This window comes from Anolis carolinensis, chromosome 1 (genome assembly GCF_035594765.1).
Source record: "Anolis carolinensis isolate JA03-04 chromosome 1, rAnoCar3.1.pri, whole genome shotgun sequence".
NCBI lineage: Eukaryota > Metazoa > Chordata > Lepidosauria > Squamata > Dactyloidae > Anolis > Anolis carolinensis.
In genome coordinates this window covers 559,288-582,012 of record NC_085841.1, presented here as the reverse complement: position 1 = coordinate 582,012, position 22,725 = coordinate 559,288, and the positions used below count along the sequence as shown (strand labels likewise).

Genomic DNA, 22,725 nt, shown 5'->3' with positions numbered 1-22,725 from the left:
TTGTTAGATGTCATCCTGGACTACACAAGTTTCATCTATTAGTTATGTAGTGGATAGATTAGACTAAGGGAAAGGCTTTGTTGATTTCCCTTTGTTCCTATCCTGTTTACATCCACCCGCTCACCTTGCTGTTTTAGCAATGTGATCCTTCAGGGATGAGATAACTTCCTCTATCTAGACTGGAATGTTAATTGCCCCAAAGAAGTCTTGGACAATGCGGCCCGTAGCTATATCTTCTCCTCTATGTCTTCTAACTAAGGACACATTTTGCCACTCTCCTAGGCAAAATGTAGCTATTTAGATATTTTTGTTATTTTTACCTGCTTACCTTCCTTAGTGCTAGCTTAGATAGCTAGTTAGCTCCAAAACCTTTTCTATTTACAATGGATTTCTTTTTACCTCAATAAATATTTTTGAACTTTCAGAGACTTTTGCAATCCTTTGCCATCCTAGGAAACAAAGGTTTCTCCATCCTCACCACACGTAAACATTTGCCGCTTATGAATCGTGGTTCTGCCACTCTGCTATATTTTTGAGGAATCACCCCCGAAGGAGAGTTATTTTTGAGCCTAACAGCTCATAGATTCCCAACAGATATATCGTGCCGGACACGCACAGCAGCAGCACACGCCTTGGTCCGGATGGAGGGGAGTCGTTTATTAAATATTTGGCAGATGAGAGAACATGGCTCCTCGCTTGCTGGCTCCTCTGCCGGACGCATTCCCAACTCATACAGGTCTCCCCGGTGCGAGTGAGCAAGGCGCACGAGGGAACTCCAAGGCTGCCTTGGCACCACTCTTCGGTCCATACCAAGTGACAAGAGTCCAGGCTTGTGGCTCCGTGGCGGTCAAGTGTCCAGGGGTGGGGGTGGTGGTGGTGATGGCAGGGCCGGTGGTCACTCCGGGCTCCGAAATGGGCTTGACACAAGGAGGGATCACACTCTCACTCACTCACACACACACACACAACACATACAGACATGTATGGCCCCCTCCTGCTCCAGGTGTGATTCCTGCCATGCCTTTCCCCTTTAAATGGCCAAACACACCTCTGCCCTTGAGCCCCCAAACCGCTCCATGTTGATGCCTGGCCCCATTGCCTCCTTCCTCCTAGCACTCAAATGTGAACTTTAATTAATGGGGCCTGGCAGACCCCACCTGGCTTTCTCCCAGTGCTCTGACCCCTTCGACTGGGATTCTGTACTGGTTTTACTGGGCTTCACTGGGCCTGGCACATGCCATGATCCCCTCCCATCCCTTGGCACCCCCAAAGCAGAAGGACACAAAATCACAAGGTACTAGAACTGGAAGAGATTGAGTGGTCATCCAGTCCAGCCCACTTCTTCTGCCAGGCAGGGAGACACAATCAAAGCCCTCCCGACAGAGGGCCATCCAGCCTCTGCTTCGAAACTGCCAGAGAAGGAGACTCGTCAAATTCCCAGGCAGAAGTAGATTCCAACCTCTAATACGAGGGTTGAATGAAAAGTAATGCCTCCACCTTCCTTACTTGGGTTTGGATGGGAATATTTTAATAAATCAAATGCAGAAATAATCCTTAGAATGTGCACTTTAACTACCACTATTCACTTTTCCACATAATCACCAGACAATTGGATACATTTCTGCCAACGATGAACACGTTTTCTGAAGCCGTCACGGAAGAAGTCGACACTCTGTTTCCGCAACTGGCGTCTCACAGGACCCGTCGTGCACAGATCTTACGATAGCCAAGCAAAGCAATAATGTGACCCACACGTTCTTGTGCAATGCTGATTATGCTTGAAATTTTTCTCTGAGTGATACAACAATCATCCTGGATCAATCTCTCAACCTTTTGCTTGTGAAACTTTGTGGTTGCTGTCACAGGACGTCCGACTCTTTGTTTGTCACGCAAGTCCGATGTTCCCACCTCAACATCTTTGAACTTACTCGCCCAAGGAGTCACATCAACACAATCACTATAAACAGTTTGCATTCTCTGATGAATCTCCTTTGGGGTGACACCTTCTGCTGTCAAGAATTCAATGACTGCATGTTGCTTAAGTCGCATTGACTGACTGTCTGCACAGGGTTCTATACTTCGCACTTTAACAACACAACCGTTCAATGCTAAGGCTTCCCGCCAAATGGAACTAACTATAGAGGAGAGTCTACTGAACAAGCCAGGACCTGCCGCAGACCAGGACTGTCATCCTTTGAGGAGTTACGAAGGTGGAGGCATTACTTTTCATTCAACCCTCGTAAGCTCTTCCTCATGTTCAAATGGACACTTTGACCCCATGGCTCCATTGTGTCCTAGTCTTTGGAGCAGCAGAAAACAAGCTTTGCTCTCTCCCGAGTTGAAACATGGCTCTTCTGTCCTTCTCTCAAGCTTCTCCTCTCCAATCTAAACACCCCCAGCTCCTTAAGCCACTCCTCAGAGGGATTCATAGTTTCCAGACCTTTGACCATCTTGGTCACCTTTCGCTGGACACCTTCCTGGTTGTCAACATCTATGTCTTGAATGGCTTTGTCCAGAAGTGGACACAGGGTCATTAGTCCAGGTGAGATCTGGCCAAAGCAGAAGAGAGTGGACTATCACTTCCCTTGATCTCAATAGACAATAGACCAGGCATGGACCAACTTGGGATGCTTCCAGGTAACAACAGCCAGGCTACCTCCATGCAAACACCCTCACTGATTGACTTTGCAGCTGGAAGGCTATTCGATACTAATCAAGCTTGCTAATTGCAGTGTTCACACTTGCTTCAGACCAGGGTTTTTTCTCGCAACCTAGACATTATACCACACACTCCACTTGCCTCACTGCCAACAAACCTCTGAGGATGTCTGCCACAGATGCAAGTGAAACATTAGGAGAGAATGCTGCTGGAACAGTCGAGAAAACGCACAGCAACCCTATGATTCCAGCCATGAAAGCCTTCTAAGGTGCCCAGCATAGCAACCTTGGAAGGCTTAGAGATATGGATGTGGTCCAAGATATGCTCAGAAACATTAGAACATAATTTGTCCGACAAGGTCAAAGGAAGCAGGAACAAATGCCAACCGGGATGCCAATATTATCTGGTCAGAGTCCAGAAGGGATGCAATGGGGATGGGGGGCTTGCCAGCTTCTCAGCCCCATGGAATCTCTTGGCAAGCGTCGAAACCCCCTAAACCCAAAAGCAAAAACTGACTAGTCAATCCCATTCACTTCTAAGTAATTGCCCAACAAGCCGATGCTGGGAATAAACCTCCTTGTCCTCTCCAAGTTGGGAGCCTTGTCCTTGGGAACCATCCTTGAAATGGCCAAGAGCCATGCACAACAACAACCCTGCAGTGTTGGGCTGCCCACCATTCAGCATGAGCAGACAGTGTGATGCAGCAGCTAAAAAGGCGAATGCCATGCTAGACTGCATCAACAACACTATGTAACACGATATTTGTTCCTGGGTTCTAAATGTCATTTCGAAACTGGGTTTATCATAAAAACATGGGGAAAATATATTAAACCACCCTTTTCCCCAGGCATGGTTATTCCTGCAGCAACAACAACTACACTTTATTTATTCCTTTTCCCCAGGTCTGGTTATTCCTGCAATATTAATAATAATAATAATAATAATAATAATAATAATAATAATAATAATAGGCACACGTGCCAAAAGATCTCAGCCGGCATTTGGAAACAATAGACATTGACAAAATTACAATCTGCCAACTGCAAAAGGCCACCCTGCCGGGATCTGCACGCATCATCCGAAAATACATCACACAGTCCTAGACACTTGGGAAGTGTTCGACTTGTGATTTTGTGAAACGAAATCCAGCATGACTATCTTGTTTGCTGTGTCATACAACGTCGTTGTGTCAATAATAATAATAATAATAATAATAATAATAATAATAATAACAACAATAAAGTGTCACCAGCCAGAGGCCTATTAATATCTGGGCATATTACAGCTGAACAACATCAAGCATGAACATGTGAAGAGTGTGGTCAGTAAAGAATACACACAAAGGGTCAGAAAAATTCTCAAAAGCAAGTTCAATGGAGGCAACACCATCAAGGCCATAAACACCTGGGCCATACCTGTCATAAGATATACTGCTGGCATCATAAACTGGACACAGATGGAACTGGACAATTTGGACAGAAAAACAAGAAAACTCATGACCATTCATCACTCACTGCACCCTCGCAGTGATGTTGACCGGCTATATCGGCCTAGAAGATCAGGGGGCAGAGGACTCTTGCAAGTCAAACAAGCAGTCAAAGAAGAAGAACATGCCCTGGCAGAATATGTCAAGCAAAGGGAAGAACCTGCTTGAATTGAAGTCAAAAATCAGAAACTCCTCAAAACACAGCAGACAAAGAATCAGTACAAGAAAACCGCACTACAAACTAGCATTGCATGGAAAGTTCCTTGACAAAATGGAAGGAAAAGCTGATAAGGAGAAGACCTGGCTCTGGCTCACGAATGGGACCCTGAAGAAGGAGACAGAAGGCCTGAGTCTTGCAGCCCAGGAGCAAGACATCAGGACAAAGGCAATTCAGGCCAAGATCGAAAAATCAGCTGATGACCCAAAGTGCAGACTGTGCAAGGAAACCGACGAAACCATTGATCCTATCCTCAGCTGCTGTAAGAAAATCGCAGAGACAGACTACAAACAGAGGCACAACTATGTGGCCCAAAGGATTCATTGGAACTTATGCCTCAAGTCCCACCTCCCAGCAGCAAAGAACTGGTGGGATCACAAACCTGCAAAAGTATTGGAAAATGAGCACGCAAAGATACTGTGGGACTTCCAAATCCAGACTGACAAAGTTCTGGAACACAACACACCAGACATCACAGTTGTGGAAAAGAAAAAGGTTTGGATCATTGATGTCGCCATCCCAGGTGACTGTCGCATTGAGGAAAAACAACAGGAAAAACTCAGCCGCTCTCAGGACCTCAAGATTGAACTTCAAAGACTCTGGCAGAAACCAGTGCAGGTGGTCCCAGTGGTGATCGGCACATTGGGTGCCGTGCCAAAAGATCTCAGCCGGCATTTGGAAACAATAGACATTGACAAAATCATGATCTGCCAACTGCAAAAGGCCACCCTGCTGGGATCTGTGCGCATCATCCGAAAATACATCACACAGTCCTAGACACTTGGGAAGTGTTCGACTTGTGATTTTGTGATACGAAATCCAGCATATTTATCTTGCTTGCTGTGTCATCCAATAAAATAATAATAATAAGATGAAGCATCATCCGAAAATACATCACACAGTCCTAAACGCTTCGGAAGTGTTCGACTTGTGATACAAAATCCAGCATATCTATCTTGTTTGCTGTGTCAGACTATGTCGTTGTGTCAATAATAATTCTAATGATTATTATTATTTATACCTGTCCCCATCTCCCAATAAGGGACATGGAATGGCTTAGATGGCATCGAGCAACAAAGGGGGAGTATCCTAGGGTTGGAAGGGACCCCAAGGGCCATCCAAACCAACCCACTTCTGCCAGGCAGGACACCATCCAAACCCTCCCACAGATAGCCATCCAGCCTTTGCTTAAAAGCCTCTGAAGTGCTGCCCCTTCCTTTCTTTGCTTCCATTTGCCCCTTTCCCACTCCACACCATATGGCAGCAGCTACCAATCTGACCACTGCTGGCCTGACGTTGACTTCTGTGGATCCGTGGGGGGTCACTGGGGCTGAAAGAAGAGCAGCCCCCCAGAAATGTGAAGCGTGCCCAAAGGTCACTGGACCAATGGAGTCAAGAAGAGACATTATGTAAGAGGAGACACAAGGCCAAGCACTGGGCAACCAGGGACGGACAGGTAGATAGGGATCCCGCCTTTGCCTGGCTTCTTCCCAATGCAACCGGGTGCCATCTGTTCTCCTGACTTCAATTCCTGACAAAGCCGAGCTCGTTCTTCCCTTCGCAGCAGGGAGAGTTCCTGAAATGCAGGCTTTGCAAACTCCAGAGCGGACGGGATTTTTTCCAGAGCTGCTGCAGCCAGGAATGCGACAGACACGCAGAAAGCCTGCAAAGGACAACGCTTTTGGGCGAGGAGACGGGCAGGCAGCCTTCATGGAGCCCGAGTTAGGGAAGCAGCTCTCGGCCGTTTTTCTTCTTTTATATAGGCCATGCTCATCCCACTCCGGTTGCACAGTGGGTTGAACCCTTGTGCCAGCAAGACTGATGACTTGAAGGTTGGGTTGAAGACCTGAAGGTTGCTGATTTGAATCCAACCCGTGGAGAGCATGGATGAGCTTCTTCTGTCAGCTCCAGCTCCGCATGTGGGGACATGGGAGAAGCCTCCTACAAGGATCGTACAAATATCAAAACATCCGGGCAATGTCTCCTGGGCAACGTCCATGCAGATGGCCAATTCTCTCACACCAGAAGCAACTTGCAGTTTCTCAAGTTACTCCTGACATGAAAAATAAAATCTCACTCCCAAGAAGTTACTTGAAAATGGCAGTCTTCTTCACTGACTCCCTATTAGCACTTTGAGAACTGTTCTATGCAAAATTCACACATAGTGTTTTTTTTGGCATGGCAAACGTTCCTCCACAAGAAAAGAATTGTGTGCAAATTAGCCTCAAAATTCTGCACAAGTGTGCATTTTGGCACAGATTTAAGTCCCTAGTTGAAGAATGCTCTCCTCAAGTGAAATTTGGTTTTCTGTGCAAACCACCCGTATGTGATTTTATTTTTGCATAAATCCAAAGCCAAGCTGCAGAGATTTTCACTTGTCCTAGATTTCTCAAAAAACTTGGGAAATGTGTTGAGTAGGAAGAACTTCCAGACTGTAAGAAAGCTGGTCAATGGTGGAACTCTCTACCTCAGAGTCTGGTGGAGCTTTTAAACAGAGGCTGGATGGCCATCTGTCAAGTGTGCTTTGATTGTGCTTTTCTTGCATGGCAGAAGGAAGGGGTTGGACTGGATGGCCCCTGGGGTCCCTTCCAAATCTATGACTCTATGATAATACAAGTCTGAATATCAGGACTACAAGGAAATCTAGAAAATGGGATGCATTCCTGCTTGGGGAAATCCTGGCAAAAGCAGGAAACCCAAACTTTTGAGAGATGCGAAGCATAAGCAGGCTGCCTGAAAGTTCTGCAGAACTATAACATCCAGATCAAGGGAAGTTCTAGTCCCACTCTCATCTGCTTTGGTCAGACCTCACCTGGAATAATAATAATAATAATAATAATAATAATAATAATAATAACCCTGTTCTGAGCAAAGCAATTCAAGATACAGATATGGATAATCTAGAACATGTCCAGAGAAGGACCACCAAAATGGCCAACACTCTGAAAACTATGAATCTCTCTGAGGAGTGTCTGAGGGAGCTGGACACCATGCTATTCTGCTCTAGTTGAGTCAAAGAATAATAACGCCATGTCCAGTTCTGGACATCACAATGCAAGAAGGATAAGGACAAGTTTGAATGGTCACAAAGAAGATCCAAGTTCTGGAAACCAAGTCTTATGAGGAATGGCTGAGAAATAGTATAGTCAGACTGGGAAAGACAACCATCACAACCATCTTTAAATGATGGAAAGGAGGTCATGCAGAAGATGGAAAGGTCTTCCTTTTTGTTGTTTCTCCAGAGACAAATCCATGGGCTCACATGACAAGAGATCCCAAGGAAACAACAAGGAGAAGTTCTTGACCATAGGATCCATGATGCGGTGGATGAGACTGCCTCGAAGACTTGCTATCTTGGGAAGTCTCTTGTCAGAGGTTGGGTGTGTTGGGAATCATCCTGGACTACTCAGGTCTAGATGTAGTTAGATAGATGATAGAGTTAGATTGAGGGAATCCTTTCCCTGTTTCCAAAGCAGGCCTAGATAGGCTTTACTGTGTTTCACTCTATCCTATTTATGTCACATCCCTTACTTTGAAGTTAGTAGAAATGTGAATCTCCAGGGACACTAACTTCTCATTGGTCAGAATGTCTTTTATGGCCCCAATAAACTGGACCATGAGGTTGGAACCATTTTGGTTCATTCTTCTCCCTTTGTTCTTCTAGCTAACAAGCAGCATATTGCTATCACTCCTGGCAAGATGTTTGTTATTTTTCCTTTCTTATTTTTCCTTAGAAACTAGTCTAGAGTAGACTAGACAGCTCCCAAGCCTTTCTATCTACAATGGAGTTCTTTTTACCTGAATACTTTTTCAACTTTTACTGAGACTCTGCAGTCCACTGCAATCCTAAATGGTCAAAGGCTTCTCTTTGCTCACCCCATGTAAGTAACTGCTGCATTTGAAAGCTTTGCTTTTGCTAGTCTGCTGATTTTGGAGGAATCTCCCCCAGAGAGGGTTAAATTGAGTCTAACCTCTCAGAGATTACCACAACAGGGTGGACCTCTTTCAGGAATGACTAGATCAGGAATGGACAAACTTGGGTCCTCCAGGTGTTTTGGACTTCAACTCCCACCATTCCTAACAACCTCAGGCCCTTTCCTTTTCCCCCTCGGCCGCTTAAGCGGCCGAGGGGGAAAAGGAAGGGGCCTGAGGTTGTTAGGAATGGTGGGAGTTGAAGTCCAAAATACCTGGAGGGAGGGCCCAAGTTGGCCCATGCCTGGACTAGAAGGTCCTTAGGAGTCCTTCAAGTCCTCATGTGTTGCTGCATGGGCCATGGCTCACCAAGGTGTCCGTTCACATTTATGGGGAGCCATACGGATCCACCCCTCAGCCCTTCTGGAAGGCCCATGGGATGGAACGGCCTCCTTCTCGGGAAAGTTCACGTCTGGTGCTCCTCCAAGCCCCGGCTCCTCCTCAGCTCCGCGAACACGAAGCACCTTCTGGATGGCTTTGTAGGCAGAGAAATATACGGGGCTGCAGGTGAAGCAATCCAGGAGCATGGTCCCGGGGGTCACCTATATGGCAGATTCGGGCTTCAGACTCCACTCAACAGCTCTTCTTCTTGGGGCTTGTACAAGAAACAGCCTGCCACAGCCTCTTAAAGTAAGAATGGGTTCTTTGACACTGGATGTACCCTTGTCAGGATTCTGCCGCTGCAAAGGGTGGCCAACCAGGCTGGATGCAGGACGGGGAACGTGGCTTAGGTGGCCACAACAGTCTGGCGACAACCAGCAATTTTGGACTCATAGCAGGAGCTGCAGTCCAGGCTCTTTTACAACTGACTGGGTTCTGCCTGGCTGCCCATCCACTTGACCACAGGTAGGCCAAAGTATCTGGTGTGTGCGCAGCGGAAGCGTGCTGGGCCCATAACCCTTTGACACTCCGCTCCCACAGTGGAGATGGAAAGGTGATCATGGCACCTCCTGGGTTCTCCAGAGACAGCCATCCATGGCTTATAGAAGACTCCAATGTGTCTCTCTCTAGTAGCTACAGATGCGTTGGACTGTAGTGCCCATCACCTTCAGTCGCCGTGTCTAGGGGTCCCGGGGGTTATTGCCCTAGCCGTCCGAAGGGCCTTGATCAAGAAAAGTTGAATCATGGCTCCAAGAACACAAGGAAGCGGCATGGAAGGGACTGCCAGGTTGATGAGCTTTTCTAAAGGCTGGAATGGAGACAGAAGCCCTTCCTGGTGGCTTCTCCTCCCAGTGTCCTCCCAGAATCAGGCACAAGATGACGTCTTTGGACTGCAATGGTCTCAGAAGCAGGCCAACATCTCCAAAGGCAAGGCCGGCCATGCCGGTGCTTTCTCTCTTTCCAACTCAACCAGCTCCATTCCATCAGAACAAGCTCGGAAGGAAGGAAGGAAGGAAGGAAGGAAGGAAGGAAGGAAGGAAGGAAGGAAGGAAGGAAGAAAGGAAGGAAGGAAGGAAGGGAGACGTCAGGGTGAGGCTCACCTGGGTGGCTGGCAGGTGAGAGTCACCTGAGGGACCGGGCTCCATGGGGGGCTCAAGGTTTGTGTTCCAAGACTTCACTGCTGCAACAATGCAACCAGTGTGCCATTCTCCCCACGGCTGTCCCTCCCTCACTTCTGGCCCTTTCTCTCCCACGTCTCATCCTGGCATCAAGGCTGGTAGGGGCTATCCAGATGCCCACCCAGGGAAATCTAGCTAGCAGCCCATCCCACCAAGCAAACGTGGGGCACAACCCCCCCTCCCAGGCACCGTCCTGCCTAATTCCCATGCAAATGGGTTGGGTTGGAGTACTTCCAAGTCTCCCAAAAGTGGGCCTTGCACAGTTGAAATTCCTGGAGGGTCATGTTCCTCTTTCCCCCCCTGACAACCATGGGGGGCCATACTTTGCAAAACCTGCTCCAGCTGCCATGAAATGGGGCCACTTCGCACCACTTGGTACCCGCGCTACATCCCAGGCGCACACACATGCACACAGCAGCATACGGGCCAGGGGTCCAACAACTACCGGCAGGGGAGGAGTGTAATGGCCCCGTCGCACGAGAGGAAACGCCCCCGACGTGCAAGGCGGGGGTGAGAGGTCGTGAATGAAGCTGCCGGTGTGAAGACGAGGGTGAGGCTTGGAGGCCGCTCCTGGGAAGGCTCTCTCGCCGAGACAGAGATGGGTCCATGTCTGATGGCCGGCGCTGGGGCTCTGATGGAGACGAGGCATGCAAACCTAAGGGGGCTTCGTCCGCCGGGAGGGAGAGAGGGAGGGGGCCGGCGGCTTCCCCGCTGCAGAGTTGTGGGCATCACGGCTTCGCGATGGAGGAATGGGTCGGCCGCAGGGCCTCAGTGGCCGAAGGATGCGCAGGAGGCGGTGGAAGGGCACCCGCGTGGCCTGCAAGAAAGAGGGACAGATCCGCTGATCAGAGAGGCTGGTTACCTGCAAGGGGGCACCCACCGCGCAGCCCCCTCCCCACCCGTCTGGCACGGCTTCATGGCCGAACCACTAGAGCCAAGAGGTCCCAAGTCCCGACCCATATATTGGCACCAGGAATCGTTCTGTGATACACATGATGTGTAGATTGAATGAAATTGGATGAAAGGCCTGAGGCTGATGGGTTCACTGATGGTTAAGAGATATTTCCTGGGGCATAAAGTGAGGAAGATTCAAGTCAGAGAAATGATGGTTCTCTTTGGGAAAAATCTGACTCAGAAAGGGCTGGGCGTCAAGTTCAGTTAGAAAAGCCAGAAACTGCAACATTAGATAAGGAGTTGGGTGAAGAGCTAAGTGATACCCAAGGCTCTCAGGGAAAAACACCAGGAGCGACGGAGGACAACAAAAGCCTTCATTTAGAAATTAGAGCAGAAAATAGGCAGCTTGGGTCAGAGGGAAAAGAAATGACTTCATGGGTGTCTATTAATTGGCGAGTTGTTGACCTAAGAGTTAGTTCAGGCAACGTAGCATTCAAGTTGGAAGCTAGGCCTGAGTTCCCTGGTCCTTGGCAGCTTGGGTCAGAGGGAAAGGAAATGACTTCATGGGTGTCTATTACTTGGTAAGTTGTTGACCTAAGAGTTAGTTCAGGCAACGTAGCATTCAAGTGGGAAGCTAGGCCTGAGTTCCCTGGTCCTTGGCAGCTTGGGTCAGAGGGAAAGGAAATGACTTCATGGGTGTCTATTACTTGGTAAGTTGTTGACCTAAGAGTTAGTTCAGGCAACGTAGCATTCAAGTTGGAAGCTAGGCCTGAGTTCCCTGGTCCTTGGCAGCTTGGGTCAGAGGGAAAGGAAATGACTTCATGGGTGTCTATTACTTGGTAAGTTGTTGACCTAAGAGTTAGTTCAGGCAACGTAGCATTCAAGTGGGAAGCTAGGCCTGAGTTCCCTGTTCCTTGGCAGCTTGGGTCAGAGGGAAAAGTAATGACTTCATGGGTGTCTATTAATTGGCAAGTTGTTGACCTAAGAGTTAGTTCAGGCAACGTAGTGTTCAAGTGGGAAGCTAGGCCTGAGTTCCCTGGTCCTTGGCAGCTTGGGTCAGAGGGAAAAATAATGACTTCATGGGTGTCTATTAATTGGCAAGTTGTTGACCTAAGAGTTAGATCAGGCAACGTAGTGTTCAAGTGGGAAGCTAGGCCTGAGTTCCCTGGTCCTTGTTTCAAGTCAAGCCTCATTTGGATTGATGTACTCTGGAAGTTTTCTATGTTCTTGTTCTTATATTCCTGCTCAAGTTTTACTAAGTATACCTTTGCTTTGGACTTACACTGTGCTTGTGACTTTCTGGCTATTCCTGGATTATATTACCTTGGGATTTGCATGAGACATTTGGATTACTGCTTGTTGATCATCTATTGCAAACTCTTTTTTGGATTATACATCTTCTTTCCTTTGAAGAACGAATGAACTGCTGAACTGTGATTTAAAAGTTACTGATGAGAACTGCCGACATGACCAGAGACAATGATTAACTCTTGAGTGGAAAACTACATGCATACATAGTCAAAGACAATGATTCCTTAGGTTAAGGAAGTAGATACAATGGTTCTTTACTTAAGAAGAAAAACTAGCATCTGTCTGGAAATGGTGGAGCCAGCAAGTTTGAGCTGAAAAACAACCTGTCAGGCATTTACAACTTCTTGAACAATTTGGCACAATAACAGCAGAAAATGGCTATATAAGAGACCTTTTTACGATGCAAAAGTGTGGCAGAGAGCCGGGTCTGGTCACCCGCCTCTTTCTCCAGGGGACGAAGAGGGTGTATTGGAAGAACGGCAGATTTGCAGGGAACGCGATCTGGCCCACATTTGGTTCTGTTCTCCAGGAGATGGAAAAAGGGATGGTAATGTATTCGCGAGATTGAATGTGTTTATATGTGTGTGGCTTCTGAATGAAATGTAATATCCCTTTTATTTGTGTAACCAACGCAGTTATAGTCTGTGTGTCTACTTTCTTTCTCTGTCTAAGTGCCTAATGCAACCTGTCTCACTGAAAACGGAACAAAAGAACCCTTTTAAAGTTTAAAAAGTATTCATGACAATTCCTTAGCAGAGGTTCAAGGAGAGGAAGGGAAGCCTCAAAATGGCTTGAGCTTCCAAAGCCCAGGTGGGAAACCTTCCAAGGCTCTGGGCCCCTCCGTCTTGCAAAAAGGCCAGAAATGCTGGATGCGTGCATAGGTTGTGAGAAGAAACCATGAAGGGCAAAATGATAATGAAAGCAGAGTTCGACTTGTGGGGGAAGCTGCGTGACCAACTAGAGAGAAAACATGGGAAACCACACTATATAACACAACTGTGGTACCTGGGTCATAAATGTCATTTCCTAATTGGTTCTGTCATAAAAACACGGGGAAAGTTTATTACACTGCACAAACTCCGCAGGAGGGACATCCTGCAGCACATTTTGCTCCAGTTTTTCAATTAATATTTCAACCAATAATAATAATACTAATAATAATAAAACTTTATTTATACCCCGCCACCATCTCCCCGTGGGGACTCGGGGCGGCTCACAACGTTACAAAAGTAACAGCATTAAACAATATACAAAGTTTAAAACACAAATACATTAAACAATATACACAGTTTAAAACACAAGAAGATGATAAAACAGAAGTTAAAACAAAGGTTTATATAATAGTAATAATAATACCAAAACCAATTCAATCTAGTTTGTGGCAGCCACAAAAACAATGAAGTTTCTGGGGTAGAACAACTACAGTAGAATCTCACTTATCCAAGCCTCGCTTATCCAAGGTTCTGGATTATCCAAGCCATTTTTGTAGTCAATGTTTTCAATATATCGTGATATTTTGGTGCTAAATTCGTAAATACAGTAATTACTACATAACATTACTGTGTATTGAACTACTTTTTCTGCCAAATTTGTTGTATAACATGATGTTTTGGTGCTTAATTTGTAAAATCATAACCTAATTTGATGTTTAATAGGCTTTTCCTTAATGCCTCCTTATTATCCAACATATTCGCTTATCCAAGCTTCTGCCGGCCCGTTTAGCTTGGATAAATGATACTCTACTATACTTTCAAAGTAAGGATTACACAATGAAACAGGAAATAACACTTCCAAACAAAGAACAGAAAATTGTGCAAATTTTGTTACATAGTGTGATCACTATATTTGATTACTGCAGTGAGACTCCTCTAAATGCAGAGCCATCTACACCAACCATGTCATGCAGTTTCAGAATGAAGTTTAACTGCATTGAACTGGATTATATGAGTCTACTCTGAGAATGGGAGCCCCGATGGTGAAGTGTGTTAAAGCTCTGAGCTGCTGAACTTGCAGACCGAACGGTCCCAGGTTCAAATCCCGGGAGCGGAGTGAGCACCCGTTATTAGCTCCAGCTTCTGCCCCGTTGGGGAGATGGTGGCGGGGTATAAATAAAGTTTTTATTATTATTATTATTATTATTATTATTAAAATCACGATCTGCCAACTGCAAAAGGCCACCCGGCTGGGATCTGCGCGCATCATCCGAAAATACATCACACAGTCCTAGACACTTGGGAAGGGTTCGACTTGTGATTTTGTAATACAAAACCCAGCATATCTATCTTGTTTGCTGTGTCATACTATGTCGTTGTGTCAATAACAACAACCACAACACAGTCACACAGTCCTAAACACTTGGCAAGTGTTCGACTTGAGATTTTGTGATATGAAATCCAGCATATCTATCTTGTTTGCTGTGTCATACTCTGTCTTTTGTCAATAATAATAATAATAATATCCTTCTGGGCTTTGTGTTCATATTCTCCACCACAACCAATATTCATTTATTGACTGGGAGGCTCTCTGGTGTCAAAACAACTATGGATGTGAAGGGAAATTTGGATTAGGAAATGCTCAGGCATTAATGCGCTGTGTCTGTCATGGCAACTGGATGCTTCCTCCCCCCAAATCCTGGCTTATCTGCTTTGTAATTTGTGCCAGTGCGGCATATATGTACTCTGGGGTCATGGGAGGCCAGCCACAGTGGCGGTTATGGTGCTGACCACTGAAAAGGACGGGCGGAGGCCATACTTACTTGGATCGCTGGCCAGTCCAGGTCCTTCTTCTACCCTGGAAAACAACCGGGAGAGAGAAACACGGAGAGGGTCAGAAGAAGACCCTACACTGACCCACGTCTACCTTGCTCTCCCAATGCTTTGGAGTGAGATTTGGGGGTCGGAAACGGCTTCTCCGTCTTCTTGCTTTGCTCAGAACTGGACACAAGGTTATTATCCCCGGTGAGGTTTCACCAAAGCAGAAGAGAGTGGGAATATTTTATTTACTTATTTATCTACAGTATTTATATCCCGCCCTTCTTTTTCACCCCGAAGGGGACTCAGGGCGGATCACATTACACATATAAGGCAAACATTCAATGCCTTAACATAGAACAAAGACAGAGACAAACGCAACTCCGAGCTGGCCTCGAACTTATGTCCTCTTGGTCAGAGTGATTTGTTGCAGCTGGCTGCAGCTGACTGCTTATCAGCCTGCGCCACAGCCCGGGCTTCCCTCAGTCTAGACACTAGATACCTCTTAATGCAGTCTAGAATGGCATTGGTATTTTGAGCTGCTGCATCACACTGTTGGCTCCAAAGGGTCCAAGATACCTTTCCCACTGACTGTTTCCAAGCCAGGTGTGACTCATCGTATACCTGTGCATTTCTTATCCCTCCCCTGCCTCCTGTAAAGCTCTATATCCTGCTGGGAGCCCAGTCGTTGTCCTAGCCTATCCTAAGAGCAATGCTACAGGCCTTCCTCCCATCAGACAAAGGCAGAGCCTTGTTGGTTGTGTCCCCACCAGGATTAGAAAAACCCTGAACACTTTAAGAAGATGGAATGGGCCTTCTGTCAACCCGGAAGGAAATGCGCCCCCCATTAGTCCCCAAAGCCAGATGTGTTGGGCATCACCCTGGACTGCTCAAGTCTAGATGTAGTTAAATAGATGATAGAGTTAGACTGAGGGAATCCTTTCCCTGTTTCCCAAGCATGCCTAGACAGGCCTTACTGTGTTTCACTCTATCCTGTGTACGTCACATCCCTTACTTTGAAGTTAGTGGAAATGTGAATCTTCAGGGACACTAACTTCTCATTGGTCAGAATGTCTTTTATGGCCCCAATAAACTGGACCATGAGGTTGGAACCATTTTGGTTCAGTCTCTTCTCCCTTTGTTCTTCTAGCTAACAAGCATCTCGCTATCTCTCATGGCAAGATGTAACTATTTAAATGTTTGTTATTTATCCTTTCTTATTTTTCCTTAGAAACCAGTCTAGAGTAGACTAGACAGCTCCCAAGCCTTTCTATCTACAATGGAGTTCTTTTTACCTGAATAAATACTTTTTGAACTTCTACTGAGACTCTGCAGTCCATTGCAATCCTAAATGGTCAAAGGCTTCTCTTGCTCGCCCCGTGTAAGTAACTGCTGCATTTGAAAGCTTTGCTTTTGCTACTAAAGTAAAGTAGAAGAATTTGAAAGGAAAAGAAGTTGAGGGTCATGAGGGAATGAACAGAAGGATAACTTTTCCTGGTGAATATTAATGTACTGTTTTATGACTAGTAAAGAAACCGTGACTTAGACAACATTAGGGCCAACACTAATTTTTTTTAAGTGTTCACCCTTTTCATAACAGAGACAGAAGTTGATTTATAATTGTTTTTTTCTAATATATATCACCCTCTTTTTCTTATATATAAATAGAAACGGGATACGCAAAGGCAAAGATGGAAGTCATTATTTTATGCACTTTTATGCATCCTTTTTTTTTCTCTTCTTTCTTGTTGTTTTTCTTTCTCTTCCTTTATTTCTCAACTTTCTGACATCATATATTGTTCTCACTCTTTCGTTGTATTAAATCAATTTATATTTCAATAAAAAATCATATATATATATAAAAAAAGAAACCAGTCTAGAGTAGACTTGACAGCTCCCAAGCCTTTCTATCTACAATGGAGTTCTTTTTACCTGAATAAATACTTTTTGAACTTTTACTGAGACTCTGCAGTCCATTGCCATCCTAAATGGTCAAAGGTTTCTCTTGCTCACCCCGTGTAAGTAACTGTTGCATTTGAAAGCTTTTGCTTTTGCTACTCTGCTGATTTTGGTGGAATCTCCCCCAGAGAGGGTTGAATTGAGTCTAACCGCTCAGAGATGACCACAACAAGATGGAAGCCTCACCTCGGTCCTTCCCGTTCTGCATCTTCTCCTCGTCTTCTTCACCTCCTTCCTCTCCTCCTTGAAGACAAGAAACATAGAGCAATGAATGGGGAACTAGTGCTTTTGGGTGTCATTAAGTGTTGGATGGGGTGCATCTACACCAGAGGTCCCCAAACTAAGGCCCGGGGGCTGGATGCGGCCCATCAAAACTATTTATCCAGCCCCCACAGCATAAGGGCAGAAGGGGGTTGGGCTAAATGACCCAAGAGGTCTCTTCTTCTCTTACAACCCTTATTATTATTATTATTATTATTATTATTATTATTATTATTATTATTATTATTATTATTATTATTATAAACACAACAAGATGAGTCCACAGCAGACACTCTGCTGCCTGTTGAATTGGATCACACGTCGGACCCTTCCTAAGTGTCTAGGACTGTGTGATGTATCGGCGAATAATGCGTGCAGATCCCAGTAAGGTGGCCTTCTGCAGCTGGCAGATGGTAATTTTGTCAGCGCCGATTGTGTTTAAGTGCAGGCCAAGGCCTTTAAGCACTGCACCCAGTGTGCCGATCACCACTGGGACCACCTTGACTGGCTGGTGCCAGAGTCTTTGTAGTTCGATCTTTAAATCCTCATATTGTGTCAACTTTTCCAGTTGTTTCTCCTCAATCCTGCTGTCACCTGGGATTGCAACATCGGCAATCTATACTTTGTTTTTTAACACGATTGTGAGGTCAGGAGTATTGTGTTCCAAAACCTATTATTATTATTATTATTATTATTATTATTATTATTATTATTATTATTAACATTGAGGCTGGGTGGCCATCTGTCAGGGATGCTTTGCTTGTGCTTTTGGTGCACAGAGGCAGAAGGGGGTTGGACTAAATGGCCCAAGGGGTCTCTTCCAATCCTCTTTATTATTATTATTATTATTATTATTATTATTATTATTATTATTATTATTAACATTGGGGCTGGGTGGCCATCTGTCAGGGGTGCTGTGCTTGTGCTTTTGGTGCACAAAGGCAGAAGGGGATTGGACTCAATGGCCCAAAGGGTCTCTTCCAATCCTCTTTATTATTATTATTATTATTATTATTATTATTATTATTATTATTATTATTATTAACATTGGGGCTGGGTGGCCATCTGTCAGGGGTGCTGTGCTTGTGCTTTTGGTGCACAAAGGCAGAAGGGGATTGGACTCAATGGCCCAAAGGGTCTCTTCCAATCCTCTTTATTATTATTATTATTATTATTATTATTATTATTATTATTATTATTATTATTAACATTGGGGCTGGGTGGCCATCTGTCAGGGGTGCTGTGCTTGTGCTTTTGGTGCACAAAGGCAGAAGGGGATTGGACTCAATGGCCCAAAGGGTCTCTTCCAATCCTCTTTATTATTATTATTATTATTATTATTATTATTATTATTATTATTATTATTATTAACATTGGGGCTGGGTGGCCATCTGTCAGGGGTGCTGTGCTTGTGCTTTTGGTGCACAAAGGCAGAAGGGGATTGGACTCAATGGCCCAAAGGGTCTCTACCAACCCTCTTTTTATTATTGTTGTTGTTATTATTAATTATTATTATTATTATTATTGCTCGGCGGCCAACCATAGTCCGGCCCTCCAACGGTCCGAAGGATTGTGAACTGGCCCCCTGTTTAAAAAGTTTGGGGACCCCTGAGCTACACTGTGGCGTTAATACAGTTTGACAGCACATGAACTAACAGCCCAGGCCTGGTCTAGAACTATGTATATAATGCGATTGGGTGCCGTTCAAATGCATGAAAGGGTCAGGGCTGAGCTGGCCCTAAGAGGCTGCTGGCCAGGAGGAGAAGGACTAGGTTCCTTTCAGCCCATCTTGCGGGGCTCATCTTCTGGGTGCCTGGCCGCCAGCTGCTTCCTATGATTTACACAAAGGAGGGTCTGCCAGACGCTTCCCAGGGTCCCGGCCTGCAACTCCTCAGAAGGGAGCCTGCACTTTGTTTCGTCTGTCAGCAGCCCCTCAAGTGCTAAGCAAAGACCTCTGACACAAACACAGAAAAGCGTCAGGAGCTGCCGTAAGGGAGGCTGACTTTGTGCACAACGGCCCCAAAGCACTTGGCCTCCTCCTTGGGGCAAATGTCTCACGGGATTCTGGTACGAGAAGTGATTCAGTTTCCAAATCACAACCTCCTAAACCCCTGCACGCAGGATAGCAAGTGTCCCAGAAGCAAGACAAATACAGCAGAGCCCTTTCTCAGCAAACACATGGTTCCATCTTGTCTCCTGTGCCATAGCAACATGCTATGCTAACTTTACATATATATTATATATAAAAGAGTGATGGCATCAGGGCAGCGGACAAAACAACAAAACTACAGGCCCCCCAACCTCGAAATTTGACAACACAACCCATCATCCACGCCTCTAGGTTGATACAACAAAAAGAAAAGAAAAATAAAGTCCTAATTACAGGGAGAGGAATAATAGTTTTCATCCAATTGCTGCCAGTTTGAAGGCAGCAATTGGATGCCTAGCAACCTACTCAGCCCAGAGGACAGGCACAGTTAGGCCTCACTTAGGCTTCTTCCACAGATTATCTAATTTGCACTGGATTATATGGCAGTGTAGACTCAAGGCCCTTCCACACAGCTATATAACCCATTTAGAATCTTATATTATCTGCTTTGAACTGGATTATCTTGACTCCACACTGCCATATAATCCACTTCAGTGTGCATACTAAACATAAAGACAACCATACAACAGACATTCAATTCCACCACTACCTCAACAATTTCTCACCAACACCACCAGACAACGCCACAGCAACGCGTGGCCGGGCACAGCTAGTATATTATATATATGAGCCCCGGTGGCGCAGTGTGTTAAAGCGCTGAGCTGCTGAACTTGTGGACCAAAAGGTCCCAGGTTCAAATCCCGGGAGCGGAATGAGCGCCCGCTGTTAGCCCCAGCTCCTGCCAACCTAGCAGTTCGAAAACATGCCAATGTGAGTAGATCAATAGGTACCGCGCCGGCGGGAAGGTAACGGTGCTCCATGCAGTCATGCCTGTGGCCACATGATCTTGGAGGTGACTACGGACAACGCCGGCTCTTCGGCTTAGAAATGGAGATGAGCACCAACCCCCAGAGTCGGTCATGACTGGACTTAATGTCAGAGGAAACCTCTATCTATCTATCTATCTATCTATCTATCTATCTATCTATCTATCTATCTATATATACAGTAGAGTTTCACTTATCCAAGCCTCGCTTATCCAAGCCTCTGGATAATCCAACGCATTTTTGTAGTCAATGTTTTCAATATATCGTGATATTTTGGTGCTAAATTCATAAATACAGTAATTACAACATAACATTACTGCGTATTGAACTACTTTTTCTGTCAAATTTGTTGTATAACATGATGTTTTGGTGCTTAATTTGTAAAATCATAACCTAATTTGATGTTTAATAGGCTTTTCCTTAATCCCTCCTTATTATCCAAGATATTCGCTTATCCAAGCTTCTGCTGGCCTGTTTAGCTTGGATAAGTGAAACTCTACTATATATATATAACAATTTATAAATATATAATACATTGAATATACTTATAATATTGATAATAATATTATAATGTAATACAATATTATACTAATAATAATACATTAATATTAATTATATATTATATATTAAATGTATACGGTAATGGCGCTCGATGCAGTCATGCCGGCCACATGACCTTGGAGGTGTCTACGGACAACGCCGGCTCTTCGGCTTAGAAATGAAGATGAGCACCAACCCCCAGAGTCAGACATTACCCTTTATATTAAATGTAATATTACTAATAATATTACCATATAATGATATAGTACAATATAGTCATTTAATGCTTATATTGTGCTATGCTAATAATATATTGTATGTACATCTGATTTGTAAGCCGCTCTGAGTCCTCTCCGGGGTGAGAAGAGCGGGATATCAATGTAGTAAATAAATAAATCATAACAATATATTTTTCAGCCCGTCTATCAGCAGAGTTCATCTGCCAGCATCTGACCTTATCGACACACACTTTAGTAAACTCATGGATTCAGCTTTTCATACAAAATATCAAGAGATTTTAATCTTCACCATTGCAATACATGTTATCTAACATAAACGGGCCAGAAGAATGTTGGATAAGTGAAAATGTTGGATAGTAAGGAGGGATTAAGGAAAAGCCTATTAAACATCAAATTACATTATAATTTTACAAATTAAGCACCAAAACATCATGCTTTACAACAAATGGACAGAAAAAGCAGTTTAATACACGGTAACGTTATGTAGTAATTGCTGTATTTAGCACCAAAACCTTGCAATGTCTTGAAAACATGGACTACAAAAACATTGAGTACTAAAAGGAAGCCTGCGTTGGATAATACAGAACATTGGATAAGTGAAGGTTGGATAAGCGGGACTCTACTGTATATACAGTAAAGTATACAGCCGGGCTGTGGCGCAGGAGGGAGAGGAAGCCAGTGCAATTAACTGCAATGAATCACTCTGACCAGGAGGTCATGAGTTCGAGCCCCGCTCGGAGCCTATGTTTGTTTGTCTTTGTTCTATGTTAAAAGGCGTTGAATGTTTGCCTATATGTGTAATGTGATCTGCCCTGAGTCCCCTTCGGGGTGAGAAAGAAGGGCGGAATATAAATGCTGTAAACAAACAAACAAACAAACAAACAAATAAATAAAATATACAAATGTATGAACAGGATACAGAGATCCACTTTGCTTGTTCTTGCAAACAATCAGAGTGATCAAAGTCATATACACAATTTTGGCAGATACTCAGACTGAGTCACACAGGAGAGAGAAAGATGGATTCTTTCATTCTCCTTCTACAGCCACCTGCTGACAGGCCATCAATAACCCTCACGTGTCCTTCGATGGTGTCTTCCTGCCTGGCAGAAAAAAAGGGGGCTGGACTGGGTGGCCTTTAGGGGTCCCTTCTAATTCTGTGATTTGGCCACTATCAGGGAAAAGGACAGAGGCTGTGGGGCAGTGGGTCTGTCCTTTTTTTAGCCCTGCGCCTGACCGGAGCCAGAGAGGCCGAGGCAGGCTCAGGCAGCTTTCTAGGAATCCCAGGAATAGAACGAGGAGATGAGAGGTCAGTGGCCGGGTACAGATGGCTGCGCAGGGAAGAAGGCCTCCGTTATGGCAAGTAGCCTGATAGGAATTGTGGGAGTTGAAGTCCAAAACACCCGGAGGGAGGGCCAAAGTTGGATCATGCCTGCTTTATGGCTTTGGGTTACAGCCTGTCCTTCTCCTGACCTGGGACTAAAGTCAGATTGCAGCAAAATTTTGACTACAGTAAGTAACATGGTTTTTGTTTGTGGGTTGTACATGTCATTTCCTAATTGCTTCTATTATAAAAACATGGAAAGAGTTTATTAAATTGCACAAACTTTTGTTTTTTTGTGGAAGAGAGCTTAATTTGTTGTTGGATTGATCTATCTGCCCATTCTATAATAGCCCCATTCTTGATGTATTGCCATTGTTATACTGCATTTTATTGTCCATTTCAACTGTGAAATTACCTTTCCCCATTTCGGTACATTCTGCACTTTGCCCGGGATCTATGAATTAGTCTCCTGTTTTTAACATTGTATGCTTCATGTTGATTTTACTGATTGTTTTTACTGATGTTGATGTTTTTATTGGGATAATTGTGTTATTGCTTTGTTATTGATATTTGATTGT

The 22,725-nt window shown here is 44.8% G+C and overlaps 1 protein-coding gene across 7 annotated transcripts in view; it reads right to left on the bottom strand.

Annotated features, from left to right (window-relative positions):
* Positions 1-636: 636 nt before the first annotated feature.
* Positions 637-22,725, bottom strand: part of dtnb (dystrobrevin beta) — a 219,284-nt gene continuing 197,195 nt past the window's right edge. For 3 of the 7 annotated variants that reach the window (XM_062968830.1, XM_062968834.1, XM_062968849.1), the window contains 3 exons: positions 16,994-17,050; positions 14,854-14,883; positions 637-10,710 (listed from right to left, as the gene is read on the bottom strand). In XM_062968830.1, the coding sequence (XP_062824900.1) occupies positions 10,622-10,710; positions 14,854-14,883; positions 16,994-17,050 (176 nt within the window). In that variant the 3' untranslated portion in view covers positions 637-10,621. Of the gene's footprint in view, positions 10,711-13,250; positions 14,889-16,993; positions 17,051-22,725 lie in introns of those variants that run through there. The other 4 variants (XM_062968863.1, XM_062968874.1, XM_062968843.1 and 1 more) reach the window with 4 other exon arrangements.